This window comes from Epinephelus lanceolatus, chromosome 22, assembly GCF_041903045.1.
Source record: "Epinephelus lanceolatus isolate andai-2023 chromosome 22, ASM4190304v1, whole genome shotgun sequence".
NCBI classification, from domain to species: domain Eukaryota; kingdom Metazoa; phylum Chordata; class Actinopteri; order Perciformes; family Serranidae; genus Epinephelus; species Epinephelus lanceolatus.
The window spans coordinates 6,173,552-6,187,315 of NC_135755.1; the positions used below are offsets into that span (position 1 = coordinate 6,173,552).

Below are 13,764 nucleotides of genomic sequence, written 5' to 3' on the forward strand. Positions count from 1 at the left end.
GAAAACGTGTATAGTATAAGACAGTTGTTTAGTCAGTGAACCCTGTGAGTTGTAATGGAGTCGAATTTTGTAACGTTACCTTTGTTAAATGTTGCTGTTGTCCCTGGCTTCATATGAGAAGAGGAAAAGTCTGCTAGCTGCTAGGCTAATTTATACAATGTAAAATGCCATAGGCTTGTGCTAAAAACATTAGCATGTTGTATTTGTGGGGAAAATGTGTCCAGATAAAGACTACAGTGTGGCATTAGTACTTTTCCTTCAGTGAAGGATCTGAATACAGTGTTGGGCACATAACAGTCGTGTCTGTTTCCTCTCTGTTTCCTCTCTGTCTCTCTCAGGCATCGTCCCCGGTGTGAGTCTGTTTGACGTTTTGTGGAGTTACAGCGACGTGTTGGCAGAGGAGATTCTCCGCTCGTCCTCCTTCATCATTGAGCTCCGGTCCGGCCAACTGTCACAGCGCTGCTACACCAGCTTCACCCAGCAGGAGGCGCTCTATCTGCATCGAGTCAGCAGCACCCTGGAGGTCAGAGGTCAACACTTTTGTCTTTCTGTGTTTCTGCCTCTTTTATTCCGACTTTCTGTCTGTGTTTCTGTTTGTATTTCTACCTGTTCATCTGTTTGCAGCTCTTTATGCCTTTTCTTAACCAAAGTGCGCTGTTACCTTCTGTCTCATCAGTCTGAGGTCTGCTGCTCTCTGCACCAATTATTACTGTGCTAATGGCGTTCACTTTACCACTGAACCCTGCCTCCTCTGCTTCATCTTCTGCTAGTTCCATCTCCTGATTCCAACATTGTTGTGCAACAACTCTACTCTGCACTCAACACTTCTTGCATCGTACCTTCTTTTACTTTGTGTCAGAGGACTTGTAACACGTCCTCCTCTTCCTACAGTTCATCTTTCAGACACTTTTGTCTCTCTCAGCCTCTCAGACTTTTCAAGCGACTTTCAGCTTCCTGAATACAAAGAATTTTCACAGTGACTAAGTGCAGCTTTGAAATTTCTAAATGTGCTTTTTATCAAACACTGTACGTCTCTTTTTAATTTAAACGGCAATATATTTTACACATTTTTCATATACAAATTAATGGATCTTGACCTTTGCAGTGCTTTCTTTTACATTTTCTTTTCTCTTACTGTGTCAAAAAACCTGACTGATTTCTCACCTGATCCCTCTATCGTTGCTATGGAGGCCCATTCGCGCCAATGTGATAAAAAAAAATAGATAATATAAGTTAGTATAATGACAGGCTTACTTGAAATTATAACAAAGTATACTCAGTCATGATTTTGAGATAGTATTTTTTTAGATACTACTTCATTTTTTAGATACTAAGTCATCATTGTAATAGTACGTCATTATTTTGTGATACAAACTCATTATTTTAAGATACTCAGTCATTATTTTTGAGATACTAAGTCATTATTTAAAGATATTTGGCCATTATTTTTTAGATCATAACTCACTAATTTGAAATACTGGGGCATTGTGCTTTACATATGAAGTCATTTAATACTAAGTCTTTTTAAAAAAACAAACAAAAAAAAAAAAACTAATGCTACTATTAATTTTGAGATACTTAGTCATTGTGTATCAAGTCATTTTTGGAGAAACAAATTCATTATTTTGAGATACTAAGTCATTATTTGGGTATTATGCCATTTTTGTTTTTTTGAGATGCTAAGCCATTACATTTCAGACACTATGGCATTATTTTTTAGATACTAAGTCATATTTTTTAAATACTAACTAGTATTTTTAGATGCTGTCCCATTATTTTGAGATACTAAGTCATTATTTAAAGACACTTCGTCATCGTTTGTGTATTAAAATCATTTTTTGGAGATACTAACTCATTATTTGGAGAAACTAAGTCATTTTGGGGGTATTAAGTCATTAATTTAAGATACTAAGTTATTATTTTAAGATACTCTAATTATTCTTGAAATACTAACTCATTATTTTGAGATAGTCATCCTTTGGGTATTAAGTCATTTCTTGGAGATACTAAGTCATTATTTGAGTATTAAGCTTGTTTTTGTTTTTGAGAAACTAACACATTATTTTGAGATACTAAGTCATTATTTGGGTATTAAGTTGTTTTTTTGAGAAACTAACTCATTATTTTAAGATACTTAGTCATCGTTTGGGTATTGAGTCATTTCTTGGAGATACTAAGTCATTATTTGGGTATTAAGTATTTTTTTTGGAGAAACAAACTCTTTATTTTAAGATACTTAGTCATTATTTTTGAGATACTAAGTCATTATTTGTGTATTAAGTCATTTTTTGGAGATACTAAGTCATTATTTGGGTGTTAAGTATTTTTTGGAGATACTAACTCATTATTTTGAGGTACTTAGTCATCCTTTGGGTATTAAGTCATTTCTTGGAGATACTAAGTCATTATTTGGGTATTAAGTTGTTGTTGTTTTTTTTGGAGAAACTAACTCTTTATTTTAAGATACTTAGTCATTATTTTTGAGATACTACGTCATTCTTTGTGTATTAAATCATTTTTTTGGAGATACTAACACATTATTTGGAGAAACTAAGTCATTTTGGGGGTATTAGGTCATTAATTTACGATACTAAGTTATTATTTTAAGATACTTCATAATTATTCTTGAAATACTAACTCAATATTTTGAGATACTTAGTCATCCTTTGGGTATTAAGTCATTTCTTGGAGATACTAAGTCATTATTTGGGTATTAGGCCATTTTTGTACTAATATTTTGATATTAACTTTGTGTTTTGAGACTCTAACTCATTATTTTGATCAAGTTTCTCACTATAATGACTTCCTGGATCTTTTTTTTTCATCACTTGGCAGAAATGGGCTTCCATACCGTCCCCAACATGTCTTGTTGCTCCAGTGGGAGGACATACTGTTCTCTGTATTTCCTCCTGTATTAATCATAAGAAAATGATTTGAGTGACTTGATGTTTGCTCTGTGCTGTAAATATGATTTTGTTCCCCAGTCTGAGGTGAACTGGTGTGACTGGTCTGGTGATATCAGTGTCTTGTCTCTTCCTGCAGGCCCTGATTAGTCGTTTACAGGAAGCAGATGACATGAGATCACTGCTGCTGGACACACTCAAACACTACAGCTGCAGAAACCAGGTGAGACACAGAATAAATCAGATGACTGTCATGTTAAAGACATCTTAATTGCCTCCTCCTCCTCCTCTTCCTCCTCCTACAGAGCCTCCTCGCTGTGCCTCCCCCACAGTGGCTCCACCTCTCCCTCCAGTCTTTCCACTCAGTGGTCCAGGAGGAGCCAGTCTACTGGCTGGTGGCTCTGTCGGCACGGGCTTGTTTCCGTCGCTTCCTGTCCAGGGAGCTGCTCTTCTCTGAGCTCAGGCCTGGTGCCCAGCTGGTGTCTGGGGCCGAGGTTAATGCCAGTAACCTCCCCCAGGAGTGGAGAGAAGACACACTGTGGGAGGTCACCTGGACACACAGGTAACAATCATAACACACTGTACATCACAATTAGAGGGTTTTATTCTGAAAATGAGACAGCAGCCATTTGAAATAGATAACTCAGTGGTGGAAGAAGCAGGAAGTTTACTGCAGTAAAAGAACAAAGTATTAGCAGAAAAATGTACTTTAAGTATCTTCTTTCAAAATACACTTCTGTTTTAACAGGAAATTTAACGTTTACATCCAGTCTGTTTCAAAATAAAAGCACTACGTCTGTACGACACTGCAAATTGATGTTTTTTTTCCCCTTCAACAACATAAACACATGGTTAGGTTTAGGAAAAAAGAGCAGGGTTTGGCTGGGTTTGGCGTTTCACCTTTTCGTACCATCCATTAACTTCAAAATGTTTAGCTCCTTTAGCTATCGAAGCATGAATGTAGTTTCCTCGTCCATCCAGAAGTGCGTCTTCTGCTTCTCGTCGCTATGGTGTTTGTCTGTTTGTTTTTCTGGGAGTTCTGGGAAAGCTGCACTGCTGCTACGTCATCTCCTTCTTCTTCCGGGTGAAAGCCTGCGAAAGAAAAAGTGGTGCATGTGCAGAACGCCGAGTCCGACTCTTCGATTTTCAATCATATTATCTAGGTGTGTTAGTCGAGCTACGGTTAGTCCAATTTCAGTCGGACTAAGCTGTTTACATGCATATAAAAGTCCGGTTTCAGTCAGAAAAAGCCAATAATTCGATTTTCCCAAGCTGCATATAAACGTACTGAGTATTGAGTTGCAGTATGGGAAATGCAGGATCCATCATTTTTGACCCATTCAAGGGACTAACAGTCAGAGCAGTTCTGCTGCATCATTTTTTACTTTTCAATTAGCTGATTTACTGGGGAGAATATTTGCTAGGCTAGCTGTTTCCCTCTGTTTCCAGTCTCTATGCTAAGCTAAACTAAGCTAAGCTAACCAGCTGCTGACTGTTATTCATTAAACATGTATGAAAGTGTTGTCAGTCTCCTCATTTAACTGTGTGACAGGTACAGAACGGTGATAGAGGAACACCAGGATCACATGGACGTGTATAAAGCCATAAACATATTCAGAGAGCACATGATGAACCACAAGAGTCTCTACAAGGCCGTGTAAGAACAATCTGTCCATCTGAAAATCTTTCCTGTCTGCTGGTCAGTGTGCGGCCTTTAAAACACCTGTGTCTCTCCTGCAGGACCTGTGATGAAGAGGGTGATAGATGAAGAAGAGGAGGAGGGCAGCAGGGTAGGGCTGCTGATGAAGGTGAGTCTCAGCACTGAAAAAATATTAATCTAATGTCATTTAATTAAGTTTGTGTTTATTTTTAGACATATAATCAGTTTTTAACAGTATGTAAAAGGAGTTATACTACTCTGTAAAAATACTCAGTTACAAGTATATGTACTGTATTTCAATTTTACTTCCGTACACAATTACAGCAAGAAAATGCAGGTAATATTGTCAGTACTGGTAAAAGAATTGGTAGTTGAAATTGTAAGTTTAGTAAGAGGTAGTTTAAGTTCTTGCAGATTGAGAGAGAAACTTTTTGAAAGGATGACTTAGTATACCACAACATTATTTTAAGATACTAAGCATTTTTTTTCCGATGTTAAGAAATAATAATTTTTTTTGAGATGCTAAGCTATTTTTAGACACTACATCATTTTTTAGATACTTAGTCATATTTTGAAAAGGTGCTTATTCCCTAATGACCATTATTATAATAGTAAGTTAACGTTAGCTGATTTGTAAGTGAGTCCACTAAGAATCACAAAGACGGTACTTCCGGTCAATGTTTTTCAGAATAAAAGCATCATAGATAGAGATTAGCATTAGGGATAAGATCTCGTAATTATGATAAAATGTGTCAACTTTTCTGTTTATTCAGCGAATGCAATGTGTTTCCGTAGATACATACAGAAGCTCAGAGAGGGAAGTGTGAAAAACAAATTCTGGTGATCCATTTTCTAAGTTTGATCTAAACTGTTCTCTCTTGTTTGATTGAACAAGTGAAAATAAAAATAAAAAGATTTAGCCAGGATACTATTTCTAAATTTTTCAAATTAAATTTTTTTAATTTTAAAAAAACCTAACTAATGTTAAATAACTTGTCAACATGTGATAATAGTATAAGTGTTTAGAGTGCACTGTCTCTACCTGGAGCTCGCATCAACGGAGCCTGGGTTTGTTGAAGGTGGCAGTGCTGTTTGGGCTGAGAAAGCCATGTGTAAATAAGGTAAAGGAGGTTGTTGGGTTGGTGCGGGGAGCAGTGAGACCTGGCATTAGGGGAGTGTCTTTTTTTTTTTTTAAACCTTACAAAACTTTTTTTTGTATCCACCTGTTCAATTAAATTTCCTTTAAGACATTTAATGAAATAAAAACAACATATTTGTTATTTGTTATTATTATTTTTCACTTGTTCTTTAGTCATAAACACAGGGGAGAAAACAACTTTGATCAGACTTTGAAAAAGGATCACCAGAATTTTTTTTTCTCCTTGCCTCTCTGGGCTTCCGTAGTTAACCCCTCTCATGTCCATCTCAATCTCTATTTTCAGTATTTTTCCAGACAAAAGCAACAGACTGAAACAGAGCTCTCCACAAGAAAATCTCATCTACAGTTCACACCACCTGACGCCCCAAATGGTGAATTTAAAGCACTGCTATTTTTATTATAAAAGGTAAAACCATTTTAAAATTGTATTAGTGTGTTTACTGTGTATTTATATTCAGAAATGTAAACCTTCTCTCACCCTCCTCCTCCTCAGACAATGATGGATGGTTTCTATGATGTCATAATGTTTGTTTTCAATTAGGAAACCACAGTGACCTTATGTGAATGACTAGAATGCAGCACGGACATGTTACATTTCATGATAATCAGTACCTTCTTATGTTGTTGGTAACTGTGATCATCTGCCTCTGCTATTACAGTATAAATCAATCTTCATGTCTTTCTGTTCGTGTTTGTTTTTGTCGATGACTTCCTGTTGAGTTCACACACACTTTGTCAATAATAAAGAGTCCTTAAAGTTCATCATGTTGATCACAGTCTCTCCTACATGTCATCACACAAACAGCCGCCTGTCTCCCCCTGCAGGCTGAGACTGGACACTGCACTCTGTCAAATACACAGTAAAAATAATCTGCTTCAACACATGGTCACAGCAGCTAAAGTACTACTACTGCAATATTTACCGAGGTCCAACTCTACTGTTACTGCTACTATTATTACTACTTCTTAACTCCAAATACTACTACCAATACTTCTACCACTACTGCAGCTACCAATGTTACTGCTGCTGCTATTACTACTGCTACCACCAATACTTTTACCTACCTGTACTTCTTTTACTACTGCAACTACCATTGTTACTGCCAGTACTACTACTACTACTACTACTACTACAATACCACTACATCCTTTATTATACCCACCACTACTTCTTCTATTACTGCAACTACTATTGTTACTACTACTGCTGCTCCTGCTGCTGCTGCTGCTACTACTACTACTAGCAATACTTTTATCACCTTTATTATACCTAACACTACTTCTTATACTACTCTAACTACCGATTTAACTGCTACTACTACTACTACTACTACTGCTACTACTACTAGCAATACTTTTACCACCTTTATTATACCTAACACTACTTCTTATACTACTGTAACTACCGATTTAACTGCTACTACTACTACTACTACTACTACTACTGCTACTACTACTAGCAATACTTTTACCACCTTTATTATACCTAACACTACTTCTTATACCACTGTAACTACCGATTTAACTGCTACTACTGCTACTACTACTACTACTACTGCTACTACTACTAGCAATACTTTTACCACCTTTATTATACCTAACACTACTTCTTATACTACTGTAACTACCGATTTAACTGCTACTACTACTACTACTACTACCAGCAATACTTTTACCACCTTTATTATACCTACCACTACTTCTACTACTGAAACTACCAATGTAACTGCTACTACCACTATTACTACTACCACCAATACTTTTACCACCTTTGTTTTACCTACCACTACTTCTTCTACTACTGAAACTACCAATGTAACTGCTACTACTATTACTACTACTTCTACCACCAATACTTTTACTACCTTTATTATACCTACCACTACTTCTTCTACTACTGAAACTACTGTTGTTACTGCTGCTGCTACTACTTCTACCAATACCTTTACCACTTGTATTATACCAACCACTACTTCTTCTATTACTGCAACTACCAACGTTATTACTGCAACTTCCAATGTAACTGCTACTACTACTACTACTTCTACCACCAATACTTTTACTACCTTTATTATACCAACCACTACTTCTTCTATTACTGAAACTACTATTGTTACTGCTGCTGCTGCTGCTACTACTTCTACCAATATCTTTACCACCTGTATTATACCTACCACTACTTCTTCTATTACTGCAACCACTAATGTAACTGCTGTTGCTACTACTACTATGTTTATTACTACTACTACTACTACTACTACTACCACTACTACTTCTGGGCTCCGGCTACTTTTATCACAACTTCACTTATGTATGTGCTATTACCTTTACTAATACTTTTACTGTTTGTACTCGCATTGCTACTCTCGTTTGTAAAAACCTGTATTGCTATTATTACTGCTTACTATTTTTAAATGCTACTATAGTACGACCAATTTACTAGTACTATTATAACTATCACTATTGCTAGTACCATGGCTACCAACACTATCGGTCCTTTTACTCCTGCTACTACTACCAGTATTACTACTAGTACTTTTGCTTATACTACTGGTATTAGGACCCCAACTGATTGTTCTACAGCTTGTACTATTCCCCACTACTATTCACTACTTTTACTACCATGGCTACTAGCACTACTACTGCTACCAGTATTACTACTACTACGACTTGAACATATGACACCAATGGATTGTACTACAGCTGGTACTATGAGCCGATACTGACTACTGTTGATACTGCTGTTAATAGTGTCTACTACTAGTGACTATTACTACTACTACCACTACTATTTAAACTTCTTCTGACTGTCCACTGGTTTCCTCTGGCTGTCTATTGTTTTCTACTGACTGTCCACTGGTTTCTACTGTTATTTTCAATTTACTGTCTTCTGGTTTCTTCTGACTGTCTTTTGGTTTCTATTGACTGTCCACTGGTTTCTACTGGTTGTCCACTGGTTTCCTTTGGCTTTCGTTTTCCACTAACTGTCTTTTGGTTTCTATTGACTGTCTTCTGATTTCATTTTACTGTCTTCTGGTTTCTTCTGACTGGCTTCTGGTTTCTACTGGTTGTCCACTGATTTCTTCTGGCTGTCGTTTTCTACTAACTGTCTTTTGGTTTCTATTGACTGTCTTCTGATTTCAGTTTACTGACTTTTGGTTTCTCATTGTTTCTATTGTTTTCTACTGACTGTCCTCATGTTTCTACTGACTGTCCCCACGTTTCCCCTGTCTGTCCCCATGTTTCTACTGACTGATGTCATGTTTCTACTGGCTGTTCTCATGTTTCTACTGACTGTTGTCATGTTTCTACTGGCTGTCCCCATGTTTGTACTGACTGTCCCCATGTTTCCTCTGTCTGTCCCCATGTTTCTACTGACTGTTGTCATGTTTCTACTGGCTGTCCCCATGTTTCTACTGGCTGTCCTTATGTTTCTACTGTCTGTCCTCATGTTTCTACTGTCTGTCCTCATGTTTCTACTGTCTGTCCCCATGTTTCTACTGACTGTCCTCATGCTTCTACTGGCTGTCCCCATGTTTCTACTGTCTGTCCTCATGTTTCTACTGACTATCCTCATGCTTCTGCTGTCTGTCCCCATGTTTCTACTGTCTGTCCCCATGTTTCTGCTGTCTGTCCTCATGCTTCTACTGGCTGTCCCCATGTTTCTACTGACTGTCCTCATGTTTCTACTGACTGTCCCCATGCTTCTACTGGCTGTCCTTATGCTTCTACTGACTGTCCTCATGTTTCGACTGTCTGTCCTCATGCTTCTACTGACTGTCCTCATGTTTCTACTGGCTGTCCCCATGTTTCCTCTGTCTGTCCCCATGTTTCTACTGTCTGTCCCCATGTTTCCTCTGGCTGTCCTCATGTTTCTACTGTCTGTCCCCATGTTTCTACTGGCTGTCCTTATGTTTCTACTGTCTGTCCCCATGTTTCTACTGTCTGTCCTCATGTTTCTACTGTCTGTCCCCATGTTTCTACTGTCTGTCCTCATGCTTCTACTGTCTGTCCCCATGTTTCTACTGTCTGTCCTCATGCTTCTACTGACTGTCCCCATGTTTCTATTGTCTGTCCTCATGTTTCGACAGACTGTCCTCATGTTTCTACTGACTGTCCTCATGTTGCTACTGGCTGTCCCCTTGTTTCCTCTGTCTGTCCCCATGTTTCTACTGGCTGTCCCCATGTTTCCTCTGTCTGTCCCCATGTTTCTACTGTCTGTCCCCATGTTTCTACTGGCTGTCCGCATGTTTCCTCTGTCTGTCCCCATGTTTCTACTGTCTGTCCTCGTGTTTCTACTGTCTGTCCTCATGTTTCTACTGTCTGTCCTCGTGTTCCTACTGACTGTCCCCTTGTTTCTACTGTCTGTCCTCATGTTTCTACTGACTGTCCTCATGTTTCTACTGACTGTCCCCTTGTTTCTACTGTCTGTCCTCATGTTTCCTCTGTCTGTCCTCGTGTTTCTACTGTCTGTCCTCATGCTTCTACTGACTGTCTCCATGTTTCCTCTGTCTGTCCTCATGTTTCTACTGTCTGTCCCCATGTTTCTACTGTCTGTCCTCATGTTTCTACTGTCTGTCCCCATGTTTCTACTGTCTGTCCTCGTGTTTCTACTGTCTGTCCCCGTGTTTCTACTGACTGTCCTCATGTTTCTACTGTCTGTCCTCGTGTTTCTACTGACTGTCCCCATGTTTCTACTGTCTGTCCTCATGTTTCTACTGACTGTCCTCATGTTTCTACTGTCTGTCCCCTTGTTTCTACTGTCTGTCCTCATGTTTCTACTGTCTGTCCTCGTGTTCCTACTGACTGTCCCCATGTTTCTACTGTCTGTCCTCATGTTTCTACTGACTGTCCTCATGTTTCTACTGTCTGTCCTCGTGTTTCTACTGTCTGTCCTCATGTTTCTACTGTCTGTCCTCGTGTTCCTACTGACTGTCCCCTTGTTTCTACTGTCTGTCCTCATGTTTCTACTGACTGTCCTCATGTTTCTACTGACTGTCCCCTTGTTTCTACTGGCTGTCCTCATGTTTCCTCTGGCTGTCCTCATGTTTCTACTGTCTGTCCCCATGTTTCCTCTGTCTGTCCCCATGTTTCTACTGTCTGTCCTCGTGTTTCTACTGTCTGTCCTCATGTTTCTACTGTCTGTCCTCGTGTTTCTACTGACTGTCCCCATGTTTCTACTGTCTGTCCTCATGTTTCTACTGACTGTCCTCATGTTTCTACTGTCTGTCCCCTTGTTTCTACTGTCTGTCCTCATGTTTCTACTGACTGTCCCCATGTTTCTACTGTCTGTCCTCGTGTTTCTACTGTCTGTCCTCATGTTTCTACTGTCTGTCCCCGTGTTTCTACTGACTGTCCCCATGTTTCTACTGTCTGTCCTCATGTTTCTACTGTCTGTCCTCGTGTTTCTACTGACTGTCCCCATGTTTCTACTGTCTGTCCTCATGTTTCCACTGTCTGTCCTTGTGTTTCTACTGTCTGTCCCCATGTTTCTACTGTCTGTCCTCGTGTTTCTACTGTCTGTCCCCATGTTTCTACTGACTGTCCTCATGTTTCTACTGATTGTCCCCATGTTTCTACTGTCTGTCCTCATGTTTCTACTGACTGTCCCCATGTTTCTACTGTCTGTCCTCATGTTTCTACTGTCTGTCCTCGTGTTTCTACTGTCTGTCCCCATGTTTCTACTGACTGTCCTCGTGTTTCTACTGTCTGTCCCCATGTTTCTACTGTCTGTCCTCATGTTTCTACTGTCTGTCCTTGTGTTTCTACTGTCTGTCCCCATGTTTCTACTGTCTGTCCTCGTGTTCCTACTGTCTGTCCTCATGTTTCTACTGACTGTCCTCATGTTTCTACTGTCTGTCCTCATGTTTCTACTGTCTGTCCTCGTGTTTCTACTGGCTGTCCCCATGTTTTACTGTCTGTCCTCGTGTTTCTACTGACTGTCCCCATGTTTCTACTGTCTGTCCTCATGTTCCTACTGTCTGTCCCCATGTTTCTACTGTCTGTCCTCGTGTTTCTACTGTCTGTCCTTGTGTTTCTACTGTCTGTCCTCGTGTTTCTACTGACTGTCCTCATGTTTCTACTGACTGTCCTCGTGTTTCTACTGTCTGTCCCCGTGTTTCTACTGTCTGTCCCCATGTTTCTACTGACTGTCCTCATGTTTCTACTGACTGTCCCCATGTTTCTACTGTCTGTCCTCATGTTTCTACTGTCTGTCCTCGTGTTTCTACTGACTGTCCCCATGTTTCTACTGTCTGTCCTCATGTTTCTACTGACTGTCCTCATGTTTCTACTGTCTGTCCCCATGTTTCTACTGGCTGTCCTCATGTTTCTACTGTCTGTCCCCATGTTTCTACTGTCTGTCCTCATGTTTCTACTGTCTGTCCTCATGCTTCTACTGACTGTCCTCATATTTCTACTGACTGTCCTCATGCTTCTACTGGCTGTCCTCATGCTTCTACTGTCTGTCCCCATGTTTCTATTGACTGTCCTCATGTTTCGACTGACTGTCCTCATGCTTCTACTGACTGTCCTCATGTTGCTACTGGCTGTCCCCTTGTTTCCTCTGTCTGTCCCCATGTTTCTACTGGCTGTCCCCATGTTTCCTCTGTCTGTCCCCATGTTTCTACTGTCTGTCCCCATGTTTCTACTGTCTGTCCCCATGTTTCCTCTGTCTGTCCCCATGTTTCTACTGGCTGTCCCCATGTTTCCTCTGTCTGTCCTCATGGTTCTACTGTCTGTCCCCATGTTTCTACTGTCTGTCCTCGTGTTTCTACTGTCTGTACTCGTGTTTCTACTGACTGTCCCCAGGTTTCTACTGTCTGTCCTCGTGTTTCTACTATCTGTCCCCATGTTTCCTCTGTCTGTCCTTGTGTTTCTACTGTCTGTCCTCATGCTTCTACTGACTGTCTCCATGTTTCCTCTGTCTGTCCCCATGTTTCTACTGTCTGTCCCCATGTTTCTACTGTCTGTCCTCGTGTTTCTACTGTCTGTCCCTGTGTTTCTACTGACTGTCCTCATGTTTCTACTGTCTGTCCTCATGTTTCTACTGTCTGTCCCCATGTTTCTACTGACTGTCCTCATGTTTCTACTGACTGTCCTCGTGTTTCTACTGACTGTCCTCATGTTTCTACTGACTGTCCTCATGCTTCTACTGGCTGTCCTCATGCTTCTACTGACTGTCCCCATGTTTCTACTGACTGTCCTCATGTTTCGACTGACTGTCCTCATGCTTCTACTGACTGTCCTCATGTTTCTACTGTCTGTCCCCTTGTTTCCTCTGTCTGTCCTCATGTTTCTACTGACTGTCCTCATGTTTCTACTGTCTGTCCCCATGTTTCTACTGGCTGTCCCCATGTTTCCTCTGTCTGTCCCCATGTTTCTACTGTCTGTCCTCGTGTTTCTACTGTCTGTCCTCATGTTTCTACTGTCTGTCCTCGTGTTTCTACTGACTGTCCCCATGTTTCTACTGGCTGTCCCCATGTTTCCTCTGTCTGTCCCCATGTTTCTACTGTCTGTCCTCGTGTTTCTACTGTCTGTCCTCGTGTTTCTACTGGTCCCTCCTGACATGTACAAACTGTTAAACTGAGTGTGTTTGTGCTAAAATGTAAATGTTCTTCTTGTTTGTGTTACTGTGCGGGTTTGGGCGCGTGCGCACGGGTTCACGCGTGTCCTGCCCTTGTGCTATGATCTGGCGCGTGGACACAGACACACACTGCATTTCTCTGTGACACACACACACACACACACACACACATAGAGAGAGAAAGAGAGAGGGAGAGGAGGCGGAAACCTCCATCTGCCCTGCTCGGTGACCGACCCGTCATCCTCGGGCTCGGGGAAAGAAACGGATCATCTCCCCGCCGTTTGTCTCCGCACCGTGAGAACGGGAGGACAGACCGGGAGGAGAATGTGACAAAAGAAGAAGAAGAAAAGGAGGGAATTCAACATGGAAGAAATCTATAGTCTATATATAGGCTATGCCCCGGACTGCACCACCACCACCTCCGCCGCCGCCACCACCTGCCCTCCCGGTACCGGTA

The 13,764-nt window shown here is 40.5% G+C and overlaps 2 protein-coding genes across 6 annotated transcripts in view; both read left to right on the forward strand.

The window, feature by feature from the left end:
* The window catches only part of LOC117245900 (uncharacterized), a 24,659-nt gene extending 18,175 nt beyond the window's left edge, over positions 1 to 6,484 (forward strand). For all 4 annotated transcript variants that reach the window (XM_078163931.1, XM_078163930.1, XM_033609505.2 and 1 more), the window contains 6 exons: positions 339 to 523; positions 3,043 to 3,126; positions 3,209 to 3,465; positions 4,456 to 4,560; positions 4,644 to 4,711; positions 6,006 to 6,484. In XM_078163931.1, the coding sequence (XP_078020057.1) occupies positions 339 to 523; positions 3,043 to 3,126; positions 3,209 to 3,465; positions 4,456 to 4,560; positions 4,644 to 4,671 (659 nt within the window). In that variant the 3' untranslated portion in view covers positions 4,672 to 4,711; positions 6,006 to 6,484. The remainder of the gene's footprint in view (positions 1 to 338; positions 524 to 3,042; positions 3,127 to 3,208; positions 3,466 to 4,455; positions 4,561 to 4,643; positions 4,712 to 6,005) is intronic.
* A 6,918-nt stretch (positions 6,485 to 13,402) lies between these two features.
* LOC117245832 (uncharacterized) overlaps positions 13,403 to 13,764 on the forward strand; it is a 28,412-nt gene continuing 28,050 nt past the window's right edge. The window contains exon 1 of one of the 2 annotated variants that reach the window (XM_033609389.2): positions 13,403 to 13,761. In XM_033609389.2, the coding sequence (XP_033465280.1) occupies positions 13,702 to 13,761 (60 nt within the window). In that variant the 5' untranslated portion in view covers positions 13,403 to 13,701. The remainder of the gene's footprint in view (positions 13,762 to 13,764) is intronic. The other variant, XM_033609390.2, reaches the window with a different exon arrangement.